At 45.7% G+C, this 27081-nt stretch overlaps 1 protein-coding gene across 1 annotated transcript in view; it reads right to left on the bottom strand.

Moving 5' to 3' along the window:
* The window catches only part of Mboat1 (membrane bound glycerophospholipid O-acyltransferase 1), a 101478-nt gene that overhangs the window by 26039 nt on the left and 48358 nt on the right, over positions 1 to 27081 (bottom strand). The window contains exons 2-5 of the mRNA XM_026402200.2: positions 25895 to 26040; positions 24754 to 24831; positions 12212 to 12307; positions 266 to 321 (exon numbers count right to left, since the gene is read on the bottom strand). Of these exons, the coding sequence (XP_026257985.1) occupies positions 266 to 321; positions 12212 to 12307; positions 24754 to 24831; positions 25895 to 26040 (376 nt within the window). The remainder of the gene's footprint in view (positions 1 to 265; positions 322 to 12211; positions 12308 to 24753; positions 24832 to 25894; positions 26041 to 27081) is intronic.

Below are 27081 nucleotides of genomic sequence, written 5' to 3' on the forward strand. Positions count from 1 at the left end.
ATTTCTTAAGCAATTTGGAAATGAATTCAAAGAGAATCACAAATTTTAAAACACTGCAAAGATAAACAGAGAACCCACTGTTCCCGGAGTGACTATTCAGCACATTTAGACTACAGATTCCCCAGGGAGTGGAGGGTGGTGAGTGGGACAGGTTAAAGAGACTTGGAAAGTCAGAACAGGAGGTGGCGAGGTCCACGGGCACTTGTCTAAACCCTGGGGCGCACAAAGGAGAGCTCGGAGGGCCACAGGAGGTGGTTGTTCTCACCATCGTGGACTTGGAAAGCCAGGGTTGTGATCTTCTGAGTGATGATCATCAGGGGCCTGGAAGAAGATGGAAAGGTCACGATGAAGAAAACCCATCCGGGGGAAGCTGTAACCCTGTTTCTCTGTGTGGTGGTCTTCATCTTGCAGTTTATTCAATAAAATCTCAAAACGGGACAATGCACAATATCCAGTTTGTATTTCCCTTCCAAATCGCATTAAATAAGTAGATGTAATGACACTGAACGAGGAGTCACACTAGAGGGTCTCTCTCGAGAGCGAGGCCCCAGGACCAGAACCACCCCCTGGGCCTCACCTGGAGCAACTCAGCGACACACCCCCGGACATGGGAATCTATTTTACAAGATGGCCAGGGACTCCAGCACACACCAACATGGAAAGCCCGGGCTGGGGAGACGCCTAACCAGGCTCCACCTGGAGAGACAGACCTGCACAGTCGTGTGCCACGTCAGGATGTTTCAGCCAACAGTGGTCCCAGAAGATGAAAGTGGAGCTGAGAGACTCCGACACCTTGGTGACGTCACAGTCGTCACAAAGCCACAGTGCAACGTGTCACTGGCATGTCTGTGGTGATGCTCGTGCAAACCTGTCTAGATGTGAAAAGTGCACACACACCTGCCCTGTGCTACGATGGCCCAGTGACATTCTGTACAGGCTCACAGCCCTGGAGAAAGAGGCTCTACTGCATGGCCCAGGGGTGCACTAGGCTAGACCATCTGGGTCTGTGTGTGTGCACCCTCGTCTTCACACAGTGACAGAGCCACCCAGTGAGACATTTCACAGAACGCCTTCCTCATTAAATGACACGAACCTGCCTTTCCACCCAACTGTGTTCTCATAGCCCTGGCTCTATGGGAGGCAATGCTCCTACCTTTTACATGGTAAAAGTCGGGTTTGTAAAATGCAGCTCTCGGTCAACAGACCGTTTATTGACAAAACTAGTGCCAACCTTCAGTGAATAAGAGTCGTCCAATAAAACTTGCCTCAGAAGCGGCACGCATGTCAGAGAGGATGTTAGCATAAATAAGGGAGGGCAAGAAAGGTCTTCTTAGCAAACTGCGATGGGGACAACTGGATGTCCACATGAAAAGAGCAAAAACAATTCAAAGGTGAATCCAAGACCTAAATCTAGGAACTGAAACTGCCAAACTTTTAGGAAAAAACCTAGGTATCAATCTTATGACCTCAGATCGGGCACTGGTTTTTTAGGTATAATATCAAAAGCACAAGCAACAAAAGAAAAAATAAATTTCATAGAGATATACCTTCAAGCCAGTAAAAAGACTTCACAGAATGCAAAAAAAAATATGCAAATCATACACCTGACTGGAATATATGAAGGACTCTCACAACCTACTAGAGAAATAACTTTCAAATGAAAAAAGAATGAGTGGCGATTTCTCTAAAAACATACACAAATAGCCAATAAGCAGCTTTTTGTTGAAAAGATGCACAACAATAGTTACGGATAATTAATTAACGGATGTATCAGAGACAGGAAGATTGAAACCACAACCTCACAACCACAATCACATTGTGAGACACGACCACACAAGCACTAGGAAGGCTAGGATCCACAACACAGACAGCAGCAGGTGTTGACAGGAGTCTGGAGACACTGGAGCCTCACGTGCTGCTTGCAGAAATGTGAATGGTGAAGCTGCTGCAGAAACAGTCTGATAGTTTCTCAAAAGTTAAACAGAGTTCCCTTAGGATATAGAAATTCAACTGCTAGATATACACCCCTGAGAAATGAAAATACGTCCACAAGAAAGCATGCATGTGCATGTTCAGAGAACATTACTGACAACAGCCCAAAGAAGTAATCCAAATGTCCATCAAGTAATCCAAATGTCGGGTAAATGAAATGTGGTATGTCCATACAATAGAATATTATTCAGCAGTAAAAAAGGAAGGCAGACACACAAAAAAATCACCAGCTCTATGATTCTATATATATTAAATGTCTAGAATAAGGAAATCCATGGAAAAACAAGGTAGACTGCTGGTTGTGCAAGGCTGAGGGAAGTGGGCAGAAAAGAGGTATGATGGCTGATACATGTGGGTTTTCTTTAAGTAGGTGATGAAAATGTCAATTTAACTATGGTCGTGGCTACGCTTTGTTACTTCACTGGGTGAGAATGCTAAAAACCTCTGGATTGTGTATTTCAAATGATACAAATTCTATCTCAACAAAGCTATCATAAACGTTTTTAAGGGAGCTAGGTGCAGTGGTGGCACATGTCCCTAGTCCCAGCTACTTAGGAAGCTGAGGCAGGAGATCGCTTGCTCAGGAGTTCAAGGCCAGCCTGGGCCACACAGCCAGACCCAGTTTCAAAAGAAAAGGAAAAGTGGCATCTGGTTTTCCATTTCCCCTAGTTTAGAACTTGTGATACAGCTTCACTCTTGTCAAAGTTCCTTCAGGTGTTATAACAAAATAGCACTCACTGGGCGCTTGCAAATGGTGGGCTGTATTCTCCCGGTCCTGGAGCCTGGAAGTCCTAGGCCACCTGGCAGACCCAGGGCCTGGTTGAGGGCCAGCTTCCAAGATGGCTGTCTTCCGTCACCTCATGGGGAGGAAGGGCAAAGGCACTCTGCAGCCCTTTTGACAAGGGCACTAACCCCATGCATGAGGGCTCCACCCTTGAGACCCAGCAGCCACAGCCCAATGCCTCAGCATTGAGGGAGAGGATTCTGACATGACTTTAGAAGGAGACACAAGCAACTGGGCTGTTGCACGGCCCACAAGATGAAACCCCACAGCTCTGACTGCATGCTCTCCTTCACACCCTCAGCCTTAGTCTGGTTTTCTGACTTCTATTCTTACGGCTTCTTGTTGGATTTGCTCTCTTTACACCCTAAGGAAAGACGGCCTGTTATCTGTAAGGCTGAGGGTTTGACCCACGTCTTATCACAGTATCCTGGATCCAGAGGATGCTCCACAGCGTCCAGCAGGCCACGTGCAGCAGTGTGGGAAGACGCGGCCGGACCCAGCCATCTTTTGGCCAAATATGACAAGTGTCAACTACATTCACCCCTTCTCTGTGAGTCCACTTGGTTGTCTAATTCTGCTCATTCTAACTCTTATTTTCCATCCCTTTAAAATAACAAGCATGTAGTAAGTAAGTCATGCATATGCACTAATAACTAAACCACTCTGAATAAGTTGTCAACAACCACCCTTGGGAATCTTCACCTTTACACCTAAACTGACATCTCGTTTGCAAAAGCCCGATGGCCAATGGACCACTAAAACAAGATTCCTCACGTGGGGCTGAGGCTGGGGCTCAGTGGCAGAGCGCTGGCCTGGCGCGAGTGAGGCACTGGGCTGGATCCTCAGCACCCCCTAAAAATAGACACACAAAGTAAAGGCATGTGTCCACCTACAACAGCAACAAGAAAGACCCAAAAGATGAAAAACTCCTAATGCCGAGCAAGATGTTGAAAGAGGGGGCAGCCTGCCCAGGGGAGGAGGGAAGGGCCTCTCTGCGTCCTGCCAAAACGGGCGAGAATGACCAACAAGGGCACCAGGACACTCGGGCTGGGGTCTCAGGAGATGCTCATCAGTGATGCTCCCGCAGACCACACTCTCACCCTGGAGAAGAAAAGAAAATCCTGCTCTTCCAGAAAACAGAGGTGCTGGTCCCAGGACTCAGGGCTACACCAGAGCTCTGTGCACGGCCAAGTGGGTCTCACAGACCAATGGGACTCTGTGGCTCATCCTCTGCTGTCCAACAAAGCCTTGCACTCAGCACCCGGATTGGGCTGAGCTGATTTTCTTCAAGGGACTCGCTGTAAGCAAGGCATTCAAAACAGTTTTCAAATCAGGCTTCAAAGCAGGATGGTTTTCTTTCTAATGCCTTTTGCCATTTTTTTGTTTTGTGTTTTGTTTGGAAGTTTGGAAACCCTAGGAACCAGCCTTCCTCACGCAAAACCCAGCACATAATTTTTAAAATGGGTGGTGGGCTCTCTGGCAATCGCTCCATTTGTAAACCAATTAAGTGTCTACCATGTATTTGATTCATAACTTCCATCTTAGGACCCCAAAATTGGTAGAAAAAAAAAAGAGAGAGATAATGTATTGGGTTAGCCCACCTTTCTGAACTGTAGAAATACAACATTATTGCCCTCTGTCTGGAGAAAACGAATTCCATGTCTGGGAAACAACCACCAGTCTAAGACAGACCCACAGGCAGGACTTCCAGGCTCTCAGCTGGGGAGCACCCAGGCCGGAGGTGCTCCCGCAGAGGCCACGCCTCCCTTGGGCTGCGCCAGCCAATGAATGAGCAGCGCCTGGATACTTAGACCACGCCCTCCAAAGCCAGGCAACTCCTCTGCGCTGGGAACTTGGCAGCAGGACTCCAGGGAACGTGGCAGACTTAGAACCCTGCTGCAGTCCAGGAGCTCCCTCCTTTCCTGCCTCCTCTTAGGGGTCAAGCCTGCATCTCAGTCTCCTGGCTGCCATTCCCCTGAAATGTTTCCTCCAACAACCTCACCCATCTGTTCCCATCCTGGCACCTGCTTAGGGGGGATCCGGACCAATGCGACGGTAGTACTGAGCCCCTACTGCTGTATCAAAAATACTCATGTTTCAGATGAAATCTGTGCGTCTGGATCTACGTAAGAACCATATTATTCATGACTTAGAAAAGACGTTCTTTTCTATGGAAAAAAATTAAATAGATAGAACAGCTCTGTCTCAAATATTATCACACCTCATCCAGTCTGGATTTCAACACTACATTGTTACTGATTTAAATATCCAAAGAAGTTTCTGACAAATTAAGTAAGAATTAATAACTCACAGGTGATCATGAATTCATAAAACATAATGCACTGGTAACTTGTGATAAAGCAGATCGCAGATCGAAAAGCCACAAATTTCTGTCAGAATTTCTGTTCTTTTTTGGCAACAGGGGGGCATTCATACGGGGCTCCTTGATGCAGCCAAAGAATTTCTCCTGCGCACAGGGAGGCTGGGCTGCATCTGAGCTGCACTCGGATCTTCTCCTCCTCATCCCTAGTCTGCACACACTCCCAGTCACAGGCCCTGCACTTGGCTCCTTGGATTCTGTGACCAACCAGAAACCAAGGGCTGAGGCCAAGCATGCTGGAGGCAGCCCACCTCCCTTTCACTGCAGCAATTTTTTTTCATGATTAAAAAATAAAGAAATAAAGTCATAGTTTCCTTCTTAAACCTAAGAATCTTAGTCTAATTTAGGTAAAGAAATATAATGAGGGGTGGGGTGTCTTTCTGGTCTCCGTGGCAGAAGTGAGATGCCAAAGGGAAGGTGATCCTAATAAGGAAAGCATCCTAATAAGACGCACACGTTGTGCCGCGCTGTGGCTCCAAGGCCTAGAACCTTCTGGAGTCGAGCTATGGTGAGTGTGGTTACTCTGCCAAGTGCAAGAGAAAGTGTAACTGGATGCCAAGGCTAACAGACAAAATACCACCACCGGCTGGTCGAATGAGGCATCCAAGATTGTGCACAGCGGATTCAGGCATGGATTCCCTGAAGGAAGGACTCCTGACCCAAGCGGGCAGCTGTGGCAGCCTCCAGTTCATCTTGGGAGTTTCAACAATTAGCCGCCCGATAAACGTTCTGGCTTTTAAAAAGGAAAAGGAAAAAAAACAAAGAAATATCATGGGGGAAGACATTTGTCCTTTAGACTGGGGGCACTGGCTTACTTAGCATGATATTCTCCAACTCCAGAGGATGCTGGTCCATAATGGGGCGGAGGGTGGAAGGGTAGAGGAACTTTGGATTGGGCAGAGGGGAGGGGGCATGTGGGTAGGAATGATGGTGGAATGAGAGGGACGTCATTCCTCTAGGGACACGTATGATTGCATGAATGGTGCGATTCTACATGGTGTACCACCAGAGAAATGAAAAGTCGTGCTCCATTTATGCACAGTGAATCCAAGTGCATTCTGCTGTCACTTATAACTAATTAGAACAAATAAAATCAAACATAAAAAAAGAAAGAAAGATAACGGAAGAAAGGAAGAAGAAAAACAGGTAGATGAAGATGTTTGGAGTAAAAAGAATAAGGACAACCCCAACACCCACACACACACACACACACACACACCTTTCCAAGATTTGACCTCTATTCTTTAGCACTCAACAAAATCACCCCGTGTTCACTTTAACAGGTGACCCACCAGGTACATTCAGTGTCACTTCTGTCTGCAAAATTCAATAGCCCGTGACTATAAAAAACTAGAGTGACCTGAAGAAGAAATATGGAATAAGCAAATCTTGAAATTTCTTTGCAAATATCTTTTTTCCATACCATATAACCCAATTATTTGAACATACTGGGCTTGGGCAAACGGGGTGACCAGAATGTCATAAAGTGATAGGAAAAAACATTGTCTGTGGAACAAGAGGGCAAAGGTCCCCTCTGGAAAGCAGGCCAGGCCAACAGGGTGTCTATTGTCCTCCGAAAAGGTAACAGGAAACCAGTGGCCACTGTTCAACAGTCCCACTCGCTGCAGTTCACCAGAATCTTTAATATGCATGCAAATGTATTTAAATAACATTCCAGGGTTTTCATTATCGTAGCAATATAAATAAGTAAAATGAATATTCAAATCATCAATAACGGCCCCCCAGACAGAACCTGTCTTAATATTTCATTATTTCCTCTCACTCATTTTCTATGCAACTCCACAAAGAAAAAAAAAATGGAATCTTGACACATGTCTTTGCCTTGTGGTTTTTATGTAATGGAAGCACGCTGGTACCTTAATCTGATCATTCATCTCTTTTAGATTGTTTTGGGATGCTTCTAGTTTTTCACTACTGACAGCAGTCAAACAGCCTTGTGAAAAATAAAATAGATTTGTCTTCTTTACAGTAATACAACTACAAAGCGTTTAGACTATTATGAGATAGGAACTCTTTGAAAACTCTCACTGGAAATTTATGGCAAAATTGCCTTCCAGAGGGTTTTACCAATTGATCCTCCCACTGGCCGGGTCTAGAGTTTTCATTTCATACTGTTTTCAAAACACACATTGGGCAACCGAACTACCAACATGAGGGGAGCAATTACCTGCCTGAATCCGGCTGAAACTGCAAAAAGGAAATAGAGTTCTTGCTGCTGCCCTTGGAAGAATCCATTCACAATCACAAGCCTAAAAGGAATCAGCTTTATTGCAACTGTTGAGCTTCCCCGGGGAGAACAGCGACCATGCTGGTGCCTCTCCCAGCCCACAGTCATGGAAAAACGGAACAGATGTTCACCCCTACCTGCACTGATATAGATTATATTAGCAGCACAAATAAAAATGTATTTTACTATTGTCACCAGCCCTGCCCATGGGAACTTGACTACTTTTAGAAGGATAAATAGAATTGCAAGTTCCTGGAATAGCCTAAAGTACAAGTTTATGTGTTCTCCAAAATTAAAACCCTCTATATGTGTTGTTTGACAAAATCACTCATCACATCCAATGCCATTTTCGATTCCTGTCTGTGCTCTCACTCTGAAGGTGTGATAAAATGTGCTAAGCACTAAGATTTGCAGGCCTGCTCCAAAGAGAACAGTTTCCCATCCAGCTGCTCTGAAATGCCACATTCCACTTCAAGACACTACTTCACCTCTCCGCAAAATCCTACACATGATATTTCAACTGAAATAAACAGTGGGGTTAGATGAATCCCATTCTGGAAGAGAATCTGTGGCTGCTTGTGCGCTCAAAATGAGAACACACGATAGTACAGAACCTCTCTAATTGGCAATTTTCGATTTAAAACATCTTGCCAATTTCCGGGTGGTACGGACCCCTCTATCTGTCAACAGACACTGGCATACTCCAAGAAGAGGGACATATGTCAGTGAGGCAGTGGGGACCTAGGTGATAGAGGAAAATAATGCCATTCAACGTGATCTATGAAAAGATGATAATAAAGACACACCCTCCAAGAACTGAATGCCTGGCCACTCAGTGACCAAAGGACTAAACCAGGTGTGATTTTCAGGCAGCAGATGCCTTTTCTTTGTATTCTTTCCTGACAACAGAGCCTTTCTAGTTCAAATATTCTGCAGTTTTGTGTGTGACGTCAGAGATTTCTTAATCCAATTTCGAGACTCTGCTTCTGAAATCGAGGTTGACAGGACCTGATTTCCATCCTCCTGCTGTCAACCCCAAAGTCACCCTATTTCACAAGTATGTTTGTCCGCAAATGCCCTGCACGGTTTCCCTTTTGATACCTGCCCACAATTTTGACTGCATTAAAAAGAAGCTTAAATTACTCAAGCACTTGTGGTTTTGACAAAACAAATGGAAGAGAAGGCATCACAAGGGCAGCCAGAGACAGGGACCGTGGAGGAACAGGAGACAGCCACTAATACATGAAAAGGTAAAGAATGAGGAACAGTGTGTATGAGTATCCTCCAGCTGCCATAACAAATCATCACGAGCTGGGTGGCTTACAAACACAGAAATCCTTTTCTCACACTTCTGGAGCTAGAAGTCCAAAAAGAAGATGTCAACAGGGTCGGTTCCTTCTGCCAGCTTTGAGGGAGAATCTGTCCCATGCTTCTTCCTGGTTTCTGGTGATGGACAGCAATCCTTGACATTCCCTAGCAGCCAGCTACATCATTCCAATTTCTGCCTCCATCTTCCCACATAGTCATCTCCCTGTGGTCTGTCCTTTGTGGCCTTCTTACAGGGATATATTGGACCCAATGCATACCCCAATCCAGTATGACATCATCTAAACTAGTTATATCTGCAATGATCCTTTTCCAAATAAGGAAAAAGTCTGAGGGTCTGAGTGAACATGAATTTTAGGGGGATACTTTGTCAACCCAACACAAAACGATATGGCCACATTTTCACTTTCTAGGAGATCTTGAAATCAACACGTGCACACTGATCCTGCAGGCTACTCACTCCATCTCTTGCAGACATGCCTGGTATATCCAGGGTTCCTAGTCAGTGTCTGCTGAAGAATGAAAGAACAAGGGTCTGAGGCAGGACCCAAGCCTTTCCTTGCAGAGCGGATCTGCTGAATGGCAGCATCTCTGTTACAAAAATCCCCATCCGCCATCTCCAGAGCCTTTACTAAGAAGGTGAAATGGCACAAATGCTTGCAAAGCCTCTGAGTGAGGAAATCTGATGCTTACGACGCCTTCCCAGTCCTTCCGGTGTCTCATCCACATCTCACTCCACAGCAATTACTTTTAATGTGCTCACCCTGCTTTGTGACTCTACCAAGGACCCAATCTAGTTTTAGAACAATCACCATCTCTGCTTCCACATCCATCTCTCATGAGCTTATATGTGAGTCAAGATGGCTAGCTCCGTGCATCAAGTGGACTTGGGTAAGGGGTCTCCAGACAGCTGGGAGACATTGTTTCTGAGGTGTGTGTGAGGGTGTTTCTGGAAGAGATGAGCATTTGGGCAATGTCTAGTCTACCGAGGGCCTGGACAGAACAAAAAGGCAGAGGAAGGGTGAATTTTCTCTTCCTCCCCTCCTCTTTGTCTGAGCTGGAACATGCGTCTTCTCCTGCCTTCAGACATGAGGACACCAGGCTGAGGCTCTGAGACACACCAGTCTAGGTCTCTGGCTGGTTCCCTTGGCCTGAGACACACCGTCAGCTCCTCAGCACCTCTGGGTCTCCAGCGTGCTGACAGCAGATTGGGGGACTTCTTGACGATGGGGGGGGGTACCCACACCTGCTGGTTACGAACATGCCATACTCCAGCTGATGACCCTGATGAGCAGGCAAGGGTGGCCCTGACCAGTGCGAGCCCGGCTGAGAGGCATCCTGCTGTCCCAGGTCCAAAATGCATGACTCCAAGGCAGGTGGAGAGGGTGGCAACCATGGACGCTTTGCAAGGAATCGATCTCTGAGCTGGGTTTTAAGAAACGAAGAAAGAGGTTTCCAGGCTGACGAAGACAGCGAAGGGCTTTCTGATGAGGGGAACTCGAGGCACAGAAGTAACCCAGCGTGTGTGGACCATGAGCTTTTTTCCACGTCACGCGTGGGAGCGGGAGGCGGCAGGAAAGCAAGTGGAGATATTCAGATCCAGATCCCAACTGCTTTGCAGTGGGGAACCTCACTCTGGCAGGTACAGAAAACAGAGACTGGGGAAGGGGCAAGGGGAGGGAAGGACAGCTGCTAGAAGGTGCTGCCGACTCGCACTGGTCCAGGGGGTGGCTATGGGCACGAGCAGCAGCAGATGGAGTCCAGTGACAACCAGGCTGCTGAACTGATCACGCCTGATGACAGAAGCCGCTGTCCAGGAAGGGCCTCGGTGGGCACCTGCCTCACCCTTCTGTTCTCTTGCAGAGCCAGCCGCTCCATGTGCCGGGAACACCTGTTCTCCTACCAGGAACTCAGTGTCCTTGGCACCTGGCATTGTACCCAGCACACTGGAGACTCAAAAATTGTCGCAGAAATGAATGAATGAACATTGACTGCATGAAAAAGAGAGGCTGATATTCACACGAAACAGGTACTAATGTAGTCTGAGCCAAAGCCAAAGCTTTTTGTTCATCATCCTAACCAATATGGCTGTTGGATGATTAGAAGGAGTCTCCTGGAAACATTGAAAAATACGCCAACAAATTCTGTAGTATTTAGCTAATTCCCTTATTGAATAGATATTAAGTAGCAAGAATTCCTTTTAGTACAGTGGGCTCTGGGGTGAAAGCCGAGCATGGGGGTCATTGATTAAACACTGTGCGGAGATAGGGTTATTTTTAATAGTATCACTTTCTGGCTATTTTATTATCTTTGTTGCTCCCATACTGTGTTTTATAGCAATGCATATCACTCAAGAATAAAATGATTTTTGTGAACTTATTTCAGAAAAATTGGGAAGTGTGCTCTTACCATGTGGGGTAGAGACCCCCAGATGGAAGAGAAACAGGGAAAATCCCAGCGGCCTGAGGAAGAAAAGAAGCCCAAGCCACAGGGTGAAGATTTGAATGTAACAGTCTCTGTGTCCAAAAGCAACACTCTTTGGCCCTCGTGAACTTAACTTGGGGGGACGGGTGAGTTGCACAATGGCAAAGTTCACACCCGTGAGCTGAGTGCAGCCCCTTATTCCAGCCTGCTCACCAACGACTCAACAAATGAGATGCAACCCAACCACCCGAGTTCTCCCCGACCTCAGGCCACCTGAAGGAACAGAACCAAGTCCCTAGGGAAGTAGGTGGATGACATGCATGTCACCAGGGGTAACTCTGCTTACTGCTCATCCTGCAGGATTCATAGAAAGCTGTTCCTCCGCTAACCTCAACAGAACACTGACCATCTGCGGTCCTCACCAGGCGACCAGCTGGGACAGGGGGGCTCCACCAGGCCAAGGCTGGGGGCCTCACGCTGTCCCGTGCATTAACCTTTTGGCAGCTGGAGGTCTAGGGGCGTCTCAGGGAGGAGACAGAGCAGCCAGGGGACACTCACAAGGTTCAGGGTAACAGCTATTTCAATTCACCAGGAAGAATTTCTAGGTCATTAACCAGAAGGGTGAGCACCAACCCTGCATTACAGGCCTCAGAATAGGGATAGGCAAACTGTGTCTGTAGAGTTGAATGGTGAATGTTCTGGGCTTTGCCAGCTACAGGGTTCCACTACAATGACTCAGCTCAGCCACTGTAGTGACAGAGCAGTCAGACAACCGTGAGCAAGGTCTGGCCACCCTCTAATAGGACTGCTTAAAAAAAAAAAAAAAAAAAGACAGTGGGACAGAACACTTAGGGTGTAGGTTGTGACCCTGACCTTACAGCTGAGCACAGTTTATAATCCCACAGAACAACCCAATCTTCAACCTCCACCCTGTTCACACAGCATCTTACCAACTGACTTAACTCACCTGATAATTCTTATGCACACTTGATACATACAGACCCTCCGAGATTGAGTCAAAAGTAGTCAGTCCTAGTCCCCAAACTAAGATACTCACCCCGAAAAATCTGTAGTGAGCACTCCATAGTGAAAGATGTATATTCGGCTGATGTGACATATTGTAAGGTATCCCATCGCCACAAAAAAAGTGTATCTAAGAGCAAAAACACAGAAGAGCAGTTTATTATGCAGACCAACAGTGCACTCAGGAAATGTTCTCTTCCTCCTCTCCCTCACCCTCTACAGGAAAACGGTCAGTCACACCTGGTCCAGCGACATTCCAGGCCATCCTGGGTCCTCACCTCTCCACCCTCGGCTCGGACCACGGTGGTCGCTGTCAGTCCCGACGGCATAATGGAATCAGCAAGGGAGCTTAGCAAACTGGGGATGCCTGGGCCCTCCCCCAGCTGTCCTGGTTGAGTGGCACCAGGTGCACATGGCATTCCAACAATCAGCCAGGACTGGGTACTGCTGACCCATAAGGTCTTGTACTGGGACCCTCTTGTTGACCAACCATCTTGTTCACATGATAATCTTTACAAAACACAAACCACCACCTACCCCTGACCACGCCCTTCCTTAAGGCTTGGTTCTCTTGGTGTGCCTGCTTCTGTTTTTCTGCCACCCCTCTGGCTAATTCTGCACAGGACCCTCCCTACCCACACCTCAGGCTTCAATGGCCACTCTGTCCTTGGCCCTCCCCAGCTTCCTTCAGAGACACCGTCTGCTCCTCTATGAGTGTAAACCAGCAACACACACATAGGCAGACCACACACAGACACACACGTGCAGACGTACACACCTTGTCATTCACAACATTTATCAATTTGTAATAATAAACTTGCCTGATAATGTGTGCAATGGGCTGAATGTGTGTGTCCTCCCCAAATTCCCGTGTTGAAATCCTCTGATGTGTTGGTAGTAAGAAGTGGGCCTTTGGAAGGTCCTAGTGAATGGGACTAATGCCCTTATAGACGGGATCCCAGAGAGCTCTCCGACTCTCTCTCCACTGTGAGATGCAATGAGGATACAGAGAGAATTCAGCAGAGCAGGGCCCTCGCTGGACCTGACCATACTGCCTAACATCTGGCTTCCAGCCTCCAGAGACAGGAGAAAGAAATGTGTGTTTATAAGTCACCCAGCTATGGCACTTGGCCACAGCAGCCTGAGCAGACCATGACGCTCTGAGGAACTACTGAGCCCTTAACTGTGAGTAAGCTACTCGAAGGCAAAGATGGTCGTGTGTGTTGGTAAGTGAACAACTACACGAATACTACTCGTTGTGAAAGTCTCCAGTGGATGCCACTCCCCAGGCAGGTGAGAACTTCCAGACAGCACACGAGTGCTTCACACTCTGCTCTCCAGCTCAGCATTCTCAGCTCACCTGCAACCGGCCTCACGGTCACCTGAGCTCAGGTGCCCTGGCCTGCTCCTGTTCCCCGGCTGCACCCTGTACTCTCAGGTCAGATGTCTTTCTTCATGCTCATTCCTCGGCCTGCAGTTCCCCGGTCCATCCATCCCACAGTCCATCCGGAACTCTACTGATCAGATAAGGCTCAGCTCCAATGCCACCTCTTCCCTGTCACTTGGCATGGTCTTGTTCCACCCACCTCACCCCATGTCCTGCTCCTCAACACAACATGTGGTTCCACTGTCTGCACTTTTCTAGTGCTACCTGCTAACCTACATAATTATAGTGCTGAAAGTTATTTACATAGATGTCTGCTTCCCTACGCACTTGACCTTGGGCCTCTCAACCTTGGCTTGACACGTAGGTGATTCAGTTACTATTAGTATAAATAAACCGAACCGGACACACTAAATGCTTCTGAATGGTTCAGAGACCATCAGATACAGACATACACTCAGATGGTCCAACTTTTCCCATAAAACAGGGAAGATGAATATTCTGATATTAAATTATATTGAAATTCACACATTCACATTAAAATAACTCATGAAGATGAGATCAACCTAGGAAATAGTAAAGGGTAATAAAATATTATTCAGCAGCAAAAAAGCCAGTCAGGAGTGTGAAGGAGCTCTGTAAACTAAATCACTGCATAAGCTCTTTTTACCATTATTTACAAAGACGTTACAGGTTGACCATCTCAAATATGGAAACCTGAAGTGCTCTGAAATCCCCAACACTCCAAATCTAAAACTTTTTGAACATCATGTTACTGCTTAAAAAGTTTCAAATTTTGAAGCTGGGTGCAGTGGCTCATGCCTATATTTCTAGCAACTCTGGAGGCTGAGGCAGAAGAATCCCAAGTTCAAGGCCAGCCTCAGCAGCTCAGCAACTTGGCCCTGAACAACTTAGCAAAGCCCTGCCTCAAAATAAGAAATATAAAAGGCCTGGGGATGTGGGGAGGTGGCTCAGTAATTAAGCACCCCTAGATTCAATCCCTGGTGCAAAAAAAAAAAAAAGCTTAAAATTTTAAATCGTTTCTGATTTCAGATGTTTTTGATTTGAGGCGCTCAACCATTAAAGTCTATGAAAATATTCAAAATTTGAAAAAAAACTCCAAAATTGGAAACACTTTTGTCCTAAGCTTTTGGGGTAAGGAATACTCAATGGGTACTATACAAGGAGATTTTTTCCTGCCACGGATTCATCCCAAACCCTATAAGACAGTCAGTAAAGCAAATAGCTAAGGAAACTCTCCCCTCAAGAACAGCAGGAGGAACAGAATGGACTAGGCCTCCTGCCCTCCAGCACCCATCCCCCTTCTCAGCCAGTTCATGAGCCCAAGGCAGAAGCCCAAGGCCGATTCCAAAGGCAGATTCTTCCAGGCCCAGTTCAAATGCAGCCACCACTCCAGTCACTAACAGAAGTTAGCCCCAGGCTTGAACCTGGCTTGGAGGGAAAACATGTTCAGGTCAACCATCCCAATAGGCCCTGGGTTGTCAAGGACCAGCTGACTCCTAATACAACAGGGTGAAGCATTCAAGCCTCAGCCTGACCTGAAAAATCTAAGGAATCCAGGAGTGGCACGGAAAACACGTCTTCTGGACACAGACTGATCCAAGTTCAAATCCCAGCCCTGGCAAGGTCATCTGTGGTGTGAGAAGTTGGCAGAGTGATTATTTTAGGAAAGAGGCGTGTGGCAGAGACTGGCCCATGAGCGATGATCCTGTTCTCTTCTTGACCTGCCTGGAGGCTACAGGTGTTTGCTCACTTCGTGAAAATCCGTCAAACTCCACTTATCTGCCTCTCCGAGCTTTCAGTTCCACATCTCAGAAAAATAAAGAAGAAAGCATGTATATACATAAAGATCCCAAAGAGTTGTCTTAGAAGGAATATATGTGAAACGAAGAGATGCAATGTTAAATACTATGTTGACGAATAGTTTGTGTCCTTAAAATAGTGAAATGTCATATGTTTTCAAAGGAGCTTGTCCTGGGATGTGGCACAGAGTAGGGACTGAGAGTAGCACTGTTGTGGCACGGTGCCTCTGTCCCGGGTATACAAACCATATTCTGCTCCACTTGGCCCACACCTGGTAAACTGATCCCTATGCCTCCTGCCCCACACGGTGGCTGGGGAAGGAGACAGACCTGGCTCCTTTAAGAACTCTCTAAACAAAATCCTGGGTAGCATCAATGCAGAAAAGGGTCAGTTCTCAATGGCAGCAAATGCCAGTTCTCTCCTCTTCCCAGCCACTGGACAGAGCTCTGTGACTCAGGGAAGAGAAAGGAGAAGACACCAAGAATCACTCCATCAGGGTCCTGCAGAGAACTGGTGTTCAGAGTCCCCAGACTCCACATCTCACAGGTGGGAGATCCCACGGGCAGAGATGCTGTTGACCTGACTTCCTAACGCGCTCCAGGGCCCTTCCCTGAATCGATAGGAAACAACCTCAGAATTTTTTTTTATTTTTTAATGGACACCAAGTCCACCCACTGAACTGGGAACCACCTTCCCACACTGGCAAGCACCCAAGCAGAGGGAAAGGGCAGGGCTTCCTGGGGCGTCTTTCCTTGTTACTCTGAAGGCAGAGCCTTCACCCACTGCAAGAGGACTGGGGAGAGAGTCACCCCTGGCCGCAAACCACTCCTCCGTCAAGTCAGCCCCTGAAGGGAATCCTGGAAACCTGGGACGAGTGTGCCTGCGAGTCCTCGACCCTCTGAAACAGGGCCCGTACCCCGCCAGCCTTACGTAAGTATCGGGAAAGCTGTTAACTCCAGTGGGGAGGGAGTTGGAAACACGCAATAGAAATCAGCATCACTATTAATCATATGATTGCCCTCGGAATTCTGTTTAGAAAAAATAAGAAATCTCACACTCACCCCACCATCCTTTAAAAAAAAAATTATGAGCATTTCATCCTAGGAAGTATTTCCAACACCAACTCCTTCCAAACTAGAAAACAAATTTCCTATTTCCCTTTTGGAAGGAATGACACTGTCCTCTCAAGGAGGCCGTTGAAAAGAGAGATGACAATTCCAATGTCAGAGCTCCCTCGGGCACTCAGCAGAACGAAGGTAAAGCTGAAAAGCAGGCAACAACATCTTCCTCTGAAAACCAGAACTCTACCACGAGTAGCTATAAAATCAAATACTACAAGGATAGATTTCAATGCTTTTAAAAAGAAAAAAGAGAGAGGAGATCTAACATGGCGGCGAAGGGACTGCATCACCCCAGGGCGCCGCGTCACTAAGTGGGAGAAAGACGATGCAAAACGGCTGAAGGATATCTTTAGGAAGTTCAAGTGAAATTGAGGTGCTCCAGAATCTAGTGGACAGATTTCCATCGTGCGAAGTTCGGCTCTGAGAGCTCCATTTCCCCGCACGGAGGGTCGCATAGCCTGACAGGCGATCGCCCCGCGGCTGGAGTCTGTGGCGCACGCCGGGGAGCGGCAGGGTGCCGGAGCAGGGGAACAGCGATACGGATCCGGGGGGGCTCCCGCCTGTGGTACATCGGAGCCCTTAGCGCTGAGTTCCGGCTTTGAAACAGAGGAGAGAAGAGGCCCAGTTTGGCCCCAGACACCGGTCGGACCACAGTGGAGAACAGCAGCCGCCATTTCGGAGAGATGATGTAATCATCCCCGTGTTCTACTGATCTCAGCCCATTCAACTACGAACAGGTGATAACAGGCTGGTATTTGCCTGCTTCTAGCAGACAGATTTTCTGCTCAGGCTCGGGGCGGGGGATCTTGTGGAGAATACTCCTAGAGGCTCGTGCCTGGCAAGGCGTGCGCCGGGCACTGAGCAGCTGGATTCGGGTTCCCGGGGCTAACCTGGCCCAGGTCTGAGGAAACTGCGGAGACTGCCGGCGGAGGCCAGCTCCAAGTGGAGCGTGCGCTGAGCTTGGGGCGACTGGGTTCTGACTCCCGGAACAGTTTTGGCCTGGGGCTGGGAAACCCGTGGGGTCGCTCCCTGGAGCCAGCTCCCAGCGGAGAGTGTATCAGATCGGAGAGGCGGGGTTCCGGCTACCTAAGCTGCTTTGGCCCAAGGCTAGGGAACCGGCGGTGACTGCTTCTCAATCAGGGTCCGGCGGGGTGTTGTAGGGACAGAGTGGATCTTCCTCCTGCGCCCAGAGCAGTCCAAGTGACCCGCCGGCGTGGTGCCATGACACCCCAAACGCAGCTGGGGCTGAAGAGAGCAGCCGCCCACGCATAGAATAGGACCAGCGATTCCGCGGCGCAGCAGCCAAGTAACCTCATTTGGAGTAGGGGCTGTGCGGAGCTGCCATCCGAGCAAGCAGGGCAGGCAGACCTGCCGCCAACTGGCAAGACAGGCCAGGTAGCTTGCCAGCGGGGTGGACACGTAACACCGAGGCAGTCGCGTCACACTGGTTGGAGTGGGGGTGGAGCAGGGTCGCCGCCCGGGTCCGGAGGGGGCTCAGCGACCCGTTGGAGAGGTAGTTAGGTACCCCCATTGGGAGTGGGGGCTGTGCAGAACTGCGACCCACCGGCCTAGAGGTCTGCCAGCGCGGTAGACTCGTCACACCAATTGGAGCGGGGGGGGGGCCCAGCTGAGCCGCCACCCACATCCAGATCAGGACCAACGATCCCAGGGCATGGTAGTTAAGTTACCACAATTGGAGTGGGGGCAGAGCAAAGCCGCCACCCGTGCCCGCAGCGGGGGCAGACCTGCGACCGATCAGCGGGGTAGACAGACCACCATAATTAGAGGAGGAGCACAGCCAATACCCGCCCTGCAAGGGAGACTTCCCAACTATACAAGAGCAACATAAATAAATAGGGGGTAAATTTCAAAAACACAACAGTGGCACCAAGCAGAAAGAAACGTCAGCAGTATGAAAAGACAAGGAAAGAAAGGACCACAAGCAATGCAGGTCAACTCAACTTTAGAAGAGGTAATAGCTGCAACAGATGGAATGTCAGATAAAGACATCAGGATTTATATGCTTCAGATGATCTGGAGTCTCAAGGAAGACATGAGACAGCAAAATCAGACAATGAAAGATCACATTGACAAACAAATCCAGGAAGTAAAAGATCAATTTCACAGGGAGATAGAGGTAATAAAAAACAAACAAATAGAAATTCTAGAAATGCAGGAAGCTATAAACCAACTTAAAAACTCAATTGAGAATACTACCAGCAGAGTAGATCACTTAGAAGAGAGAACATCAGACAATGAAGACAAAGTATTTCAACTGGAAAAGAACATAGACAGCTCAGCAAGTCTGCTAAGAAACCATGAGCAGAACATCCAAGAATTATGGGATAATATCAAAAGACCAAATTTAAGAGTCATTGGGATACAGGAAGGCACAGAGCTCCAAACCAAAGGAATAAAAAGTCTTTTCAGTGAAATAATACGAGAAAACTTCCCAGACTTGAAGAATGAGACAGAATCCCAAATCCTAGAAGCCTACAGGACGCCGAATGTGCAAAATCTTAAGAGATCCACACCTAGACACATTATAATGAAAATGTCCAACATACAGAATAAGGAGAGAATTTTAAAAGCTGCAAGAGAAAGAAAGCAGATTACATTTAGGGGTAAACCAATCAGGATAACAGCTGATCTCTCAACACAGACTCTGAAAGCTAGAAGATCCTGGAATAACATATTTCAAACACTGAAAGAAAATGGGTTCCAACCAAGAATCGTGTATCCGGCGAAATTAAGCTTCAGATTAGAAGATGAAATTAAAACCTTCCACGATAAACAAAAGTTAAAAGAATTCGCAGCTAGAAAACCATCTCTTCAAAAAATCCTTGGCAAAACATTACAGGAAGAGGAAATGGAAAATAACTTTGAAAACCAACAATGGGAGGTAGGACAGTAAAGGGGGGAAAGTAGTCAAAGAGGATAACAAATCAGGTTTAGTAACATCAATAAACAAATATGGATAGAAGAACAAACCATATCTCAATAATAACCCTAAATGTTAATGGCTTAAATTCACCAATTAAGAGACACAGGCTAGTAGAATGGATCAAAAAACAAGACCCAACAATATGCTGTCTACAGGAGACGCATTTGATAGGAAAAGATATACATAGACTGAAGGTGAAAGGTTGGGAAAAATCATATCACTCATATGGACCGCGGAAACAAGCAGGAGTGTCCATACTCATATCTAATAAAATAGATTTCAAGCCAAAGCTAATCAAAAGGGATAAAGAAGGACACTTCATACTGCTCAAGGGAACCATACACCAACAAGACATAACAATCATAAATATATATGCCCCAAATAATTGTGCAGCTGTGTTCATCAAGCAAACTCTTCTCAAGTTCAAGAGTCTAATAGACCAACATACAATAATCATGGGAGACTTCAACACACCTCTCTCACCACTGGACAGATCTTCCAAACAAAAGTTAAATAAGGAAACTATAGAACTCAATAACACAATTAACAACCTAGACTTAATTGACATATATAGACTATACCACCCAACATCAAGTAGCTACACTTTTTTCTCAGCAGCACATGGAACCTTCTCAAAAATAGACCATATACTATGTCACAGGGCAACTCTTAGACAATACAAAGGGGTAGAGATAATACCATGCATCTTATCTGATCATAATGGAATGAAACTGAAAATCAATGATAAAAGAAGAAAGGAAAAATCAAGCATCACCTGGAGAATGAACAATAGGTTGCTGAGTGATCAATGGGTTTTAGAAGACATCAAGGAGGAAATTAAAAAATTCCTAGAGTTAAATGAAAACACAGACACAACATATCGGAATCTATGGGACACATTGAAAGCAGTTCTAAGAGGAAAATTCATTGCTTGGAGTTCATTCCTCAAAAAAAGAAAAAACCAACAAATAAATGATCTCATACTTCATCTCAAAATCCTAGAAAAAGAAGAGCAAAACAACAGCAAAAGAAGTAGAAGGCAAGAAATAATTAAAATCAGAGCTGAAATTAATGAAATTGAAACAAAAGAAACAATTGAAAAAATTGACAAAACTAAAAGCTGGTTCTTTGAAAAAATAAATAAAATTGACAGACCCTTAGCCATGCTAACGAAGAGAAGAAGAGAGAGAACCCAAATTACTAGCATACGGGATGAAAAAGGCAATATCACAACAGACACTTCAGAAATACAGAAGATAATCAGAAATTACTTTGAATCCTTATACTCCAATAAAATAGAAGATACTGAAGGCATAGATAAATTCCTTGAGTTCTATGATCTGCCCAGATTGAGCCAGGAGGATATAGACAACCTAAACAGACCAATAACAATAGAGGAAATAGAAGAAACCATCAAAAGACTACCAACTAAGAAAAGCCCAGGACCGGATGGGTATACAGCAGAGTTTTACAAAACCTTTAAAGAGGAACTAACACCAATACTTTTCAAGCTATTTCAGGAAATAGAAAAAGAGGGAGAACTTCCAAATTCATTCTACGAGGCCAACATCACCCTGATTCCGAAACCAGACAAAGACACGTCAAAGAAGGAAAACTACAGACCAATATCTCTAATGAACCTTGACGCAAAAATCCTCAATAAAATTCTGGCGAATCGGATTCAAATACATATCAAAAAAATTATACATCATGATCAAGTAGGATTCATCCCTGGGATGCAAGGCTGGTTCAATATACGGAAATCAATAAATGTTATTCACCACATCAACAGACTTAAAAATAAGAACCATATGATCATCTAAATAGATGCAGAAAAAGCATTCGACAAAGTACAGCATCCCTTTATGTTCAAAACGCTAGAAAAATTAGGGATAACAGGATCATACCTCAACATTGTAAAAGCAATCTATGATAAGCCACAGGCCAGCATCATTCTGAATGGAGAAAAATTGAAGGCATTCCCTCTAAGATCTGGTACAAGACAGGGATGCCCTCTCTCACCACTTGTGTTCAACATAGTCCTCGAAACACTGGCTAGAGCAATTAGACAAAAGAAATTAAAGGCATAAAAATAGGAAAAGAACTTAAATTATCACTATTTGCAGATGATATGATTCTATACCTAGCAGACCCAAAAGGGTCTACAAAGAAGCTATTAGAGCTAATAAATGAATTCAGCAAAGTGGCAGGATATAAGATCAACACGCATAAATCAAAGGCATTCCTGTATATCAGCGACAAATCCTCTGAAACGGAAATGAGGACAACTACTCCATTCACAATATCCCCCCAAAAAATAAAATACTTGGGAATCAACCTAACAAAAGAGGTGAAAGATTTATACAATGAAAATTACAGAACCCTAAAGAAAGACATAGAAGAAGACCTTAGAAGATGGAAAAATATACCCTGCTCATGGATAGGCAGAACTAACATCATCAAAATGGCGATATTACCAAAAGTTCTCTATAAGTTCAATGCAATGCCAATCAAAATCCCAACAGCATATCTTGTAGAAATAGATAAAAGAATCATGAAATTCATATGGAATAATAAAAGACCCAGAATAGCAAAAACAATACTAAGCAGGAAGTGTGAATCAGGCGGTATAGCGATACCAGACTTCAAACTATACTACAGAGCAATAGTAACAAAAACAGCATGGTACTGGTACCAAAACAGGCGGGTGGACCAATGGTACAGAATAGAGGACACAGTAACCAATCCACAAAACTACAACTATCTTATATTTGATAAAGGGGCTAAAAGCATGCAATGGAGGAAGGATAGCATCTTCAACAAATGGTGCTGGGAAAACTGGAAATCCATTTGCACCAAAATGAATCTGAATCCCTATCTCTCGCCGTGCACAAAAGTTAACTCAAAATGGATCAAGGAGCTTGATATTAAATCAGAGACACGGCATCTGATAGAAGAAAAAGTTGGTTATGATCTACACGCTGTGGGATCGGGCTCCAAATTCCTCAATAGGACACCCATAGCGCTAGAGTTAACAAATAGAATCAACAAATGGGACTTACTCAAACTAAAAAGTTTTTTCTCAGCAAAAGAAACAATAAGAGAGATAAACAGGGAGCCTACATCCTGGGAACAAATCTTTACTCCACACACTTCAGATAGAGCCCTAATAACCAGAATATACAAAGAACTCAAAAAATTAGACAATAAGATAACAAATAACCCAATCAATAAATGGGCCAAGGACCTGAACAGACACTTCTCAGAGGAGGACATACAATCAATCAACAAGTACATGAAAAAATGCTCACCATCGCTAGCAGTCAGAGAAATGCAAATCAAAACTACCCTAAGATTCCATCTCACTCCAGTAAGTCTGGCAGCCATTAGGAAGTCAAACAACAATAAGTGCTGGAGAGGATGCGGGGAAAAGGGCACTCTTGTTCATTGCTGGTGGGACTGCAAATTGGTGCAGCCAATTTGGAAAGCAGTATGGAGATTTCTCGGAAAGCTGGGAATGGAACCACCATTTGACCCAGCTATTCCCCTTCTCGGTCTATTCCCTAAAGCCCTAACAAGAGCATGCTACAGGGACACTGCTACATCGATGTTCATAGCAGCTCAATTCACGATAGCAAGACTGTGGAACCAGCCTAGATGCCCTTCAATAGATGAATGGATAAAAAAAATGTGGCATTTATATACAATGGAGTATTATTCTGCATTAAAAAATGACAAAATCATAGAATTTGGAGGGAAATGGATGGCATTAGAGCAGATTATGCTAAGTGAAACTAGTCAATCTTTAAAAAACAAATACCAAATGACTCCTTTGATATAAGGGGAGTTAACAAGGACAGGGTAGGGACGAAGAGCTTGAGAAGAATATTTACATTAAACAGGGATGAGAGGTGGGAGGGAAAGGGAGTGAGAAGGGAAAGTGCATGGAAATGGAAGGCGATCCTCAGGGTTATACAAAATGTCATATAAGAGGAATGGAGGGGTAAGACAAGATAATACAAATGGAAGAAATGATTTACAGTAAAAGGGGTAGAGAGAGAAAAGGGGAGGGGGGGAGGGGAGGGAAGGGGAGGGGAGGGGGGATAGTAGAGAATAGGACAGACAGCAGAATACATCAGACACTAGAAAGGCAATATGTCAATCAATGGAAGGGTAACTGATGTGATACAGCAATTTGTATACGGGGTAAAAGGGGGAGTTCATAATCCACTTGAATCAAACCGTGTAATATGATGTATTAAGAACTATGTAATGTTATGAACGACCAATAAAAAAAAATAAAAAAATAAAAAAATAAAAAAATAAAAAAATAAATAAAAAAAAAAAGAAAAAGAAAAAAGATAGTGCTGAGAGTCTTGTTAATCAGGGAGCTCACCGAAGCTGAGGAAAGACACGTACTTTTTAGACACGCCATCAGAAAAGAAGCCACAAAAGGGTCAGTAACTTTTAAAAGCGCTGCAGTCCCTCGTCCCACAGTTCTTATCGAGCCCTTGTTGTGCCAGGTGCTCTTCTAGGTTTTGAGGATACAGCGGTGAATGAGAGAGAAGCCTTGGTTTTCACAGAACTTACACCCCAGTGTCCCCCAAAAGGCAGTCAGCACTGAGTTTCCAGGAAGACCATGGGAAAGAGACCTTGCAAAACATAGCCCCACTCACTGACTGTCCAAGCACAGAGCCTTCAAGTAGAATAAATTACTTCTGTACTTTGAAATAAAAAAATATACCATAGCAAAACCTTTTTTTTTTTTTAAGTATACAGCTTCACGAGTTTTGGGTGTGCACCCAGAAAACCATCACCAAATCAAAGATGGCGGAGACCTGCATCCCCCATGCCTTTCTGACCCCTTCTTGGTCTCCCTGCATCACGCCTCCCTAGCAACAACCTCTGATCTTCTGTTACTAGAGATTAGTCTGCATTTTCTGGAATTGATCTGTGTGGCTTCCTTCATTCAGCCTACTTAACTCCAGATGCGTCCATGTTGTTGTGTCCATTCAGAGCTCACTCCTCTTCATTGCTGGGTAGTATTGCACCAAGACACCTAACTTACTTCCAGTTTGGGACTGTCACAAACTGAGCTGCCTAATCCTGATGAACTCTTTCATGCAAGGCCCAAGGTACATCCCACCTTCTTCACAGAGCCTTCTCTGAAGACCCCCATCCCTCCCTCAGACATCCTGGAGGAGCTAAGACACACCACCGTGGGAAACCGGGAACTTACAACTTTGTACATTTCAAAGATCAACGAGAAACCTATCTTGGGTTGCTCAACCCCAGGGTCTTACCTGTGTATACTGGATACACTTGCGGTGACCAGGATTCCATAACACATTAACACCAGCACAAAAAGATGTACGGAGTACCTTTAAGACATGAGGGAGGGAGACACTGAATATATTTCATATTAACACACCCTCTGGCTACTCAGCCTCCCCTCCCCCTGCCAAAAGGCAATGATCAGTGTGTAAGAGAAAATATATCAAAAAAAAAAAAGAGAGAAAATATATCAAGGACACTTTTCTGAGTAATTGAAGATACTACATCTTGAAATGACACGGGTCATGGCACAATTTGCCAGTTACAGCCCGTAATGTCACAAATCCATAAATGGACTGCTTATATTTCTTCACATCCATATATGATGCAGAGTCCAGAGAGATGAGGTTTTTTCCTTCAGGACATTATTCATTTATTTTAAAGTACTAGGATCCAAACCAGGTTTTCCAGACACCGAGACTTTCGCCTGGTGGCTGATTCAGATTATCAGTCCTGTTCCAAATGTTCGTTGAAGGATTTGGAGTGGTCCTTCAGACCTTGAACAGATTTCCTTAAGATACACTTCTAGAAATCTGAAATTCCTAAAATGTCAAAGAAGTGCCCCTCCCTGGCACTGCCAGGCATACCCAGTGAAGTCCAATCTGCCGGTTCTAACAGGTCTTGCTCTGTCAGAGGATGACTCCACCTCCCCAGGCCTGTCTGAAGCCGCTGTTCTAACCCCGGAGCAGGACTAACACCAGGGGCTCCAGAGTGGTGTCAGAAACCCACCAGGGTCTGCGAAGGAAGGCTGGGAAAGGCCCGCAGCAGGGGAAAAAGTGAACTTTCCAGCTTCCACGGACATGGCCCAAGGGGGCTGCGGAAGCCTGATTTTAAGGAAAAAAAGTCACTGTCCTGACTTCCAGTGGGTGGTCAGCTTATTGGTTCTAGTTCTTTGTCTTTAATATAGTAAATGGGGATTCCTGCAGCATCCCCATTATTTTACAGTAAAGTATTTGCAATGCTTTACAATGATGCAAACCTTTTTTCAACTCTCATGTCACAGCACACTCTTTTACAACCCTGTCCTTTTCTTCCCTTGGTGTGCCACCAAGAACATCCCCTCAAAACACCCAAATGACAACCATTAGCCTTTCTGAGGCGCATACTCACCAGCCAAAGCAAAAGATGACGAAGTAAGTGCCCAAAATGGTGGCGAAGGCATGCCGGACGGCGGGGCTGCTCTTAGCAGGATGCAGGTAGAGGCGGAACCAGAGAGCGGCGAGCAGGGCGAAGAGCTGGCAGGCCACGAAGTTCACCTGGGGAGAAGGGGGCCGTCACGGTCTCGCCCACTCGGATCCGCCCGGGCTGTCTCTCAGGGGCTGCATCAAGATGCATCCCAGACTGGGCTTTGGGTTTCCCTCAGTCGAGGTTTGGAGGAGGAACGAGAGACAAAAAGGTAACTGCCTTCGTAGGGACACCCCCAGCTTCTCCTCCAGGCCCACAGGTGACCAGGCTGCTTCCCCCAAGGGCACAGGGTCCTAGTGCACAAGGCACCCATGAGGTCTCCTCCCAGCCCCAGCAGGACCAGGAGGGGAGGGTGCTCTTCAGAGATGCCAAGCTGGGCGAGTGTTCCCCTGTTTGGTACCCAAGAAATCAGTGTTCTCCGAAGTGGTCATCAGGTGTTTTATGACTTTAATCTTCTCATTTTTAATTAGTAAGAGCATTCCTTAAGGTCAAGATCAGACACTAAATCCCCCCCCAAAAGAGACACAGACCTGCGTGAAACCTCCACAGTGCGAGTAGCCAATTTTGCAAGGTAGCTACAAATGTCCTTGGAAAGGTCACAGTGGTTTCTCTCTCAAGAACATTTTCACATAGGGGCTGGGTGGAGCTCAGTGGTCGCGGGAGCACCCAGCAGAGGCAAGGCCCTGGGTTCCACCCCCCTGGAACTAACCCATACACATGCACACTTTACTAAGGGGAAATATAAAACGATTCACTGAAATACAGGAGAGATTTTTTTTTTTAAAGAACAAGCAAACGTGCATCTTCCTAGCATAAATTAATACAAATCAAACAGTGAGTGACTTAACCATTAATGAAAACTAGAAAAGTCATTGAAATTCTCCAATGTAGGCAGGATGAAAACTTCACTACTCATTCATTTTTAGAAGGCAATTAATCAAAGAATATTGAAAATATGAATAAATGCCCCAATTTTCCATCAGGGGATTTTCATGCTCTAATAAACTGCAGCCGTTAATAAGTCATTAGGATTGCACAAGGAGGTAAGGCTGGAGGAACACTTGAGCCCACTCTGTTTTTCTAAGAAAAAGCAACAATACTTTGGACCCTTA

The sequence above is a fragment of the Urocitellus parryii genome, chromosome 8 (genome assembly GCF_045843805.1).
Source record: "Urocitellus parryii isolate mUroPar1 chromosome 8, mUroPar1.hap1, whole genome shotgun sequence".
NCBI classification, from domain to species: domain Eukaryota; kingdom Metazoa; phylum Chordata; class Mammalia; order Rodentia; family Sciuridae; genus Urocitellus; species Urocitellus parryii.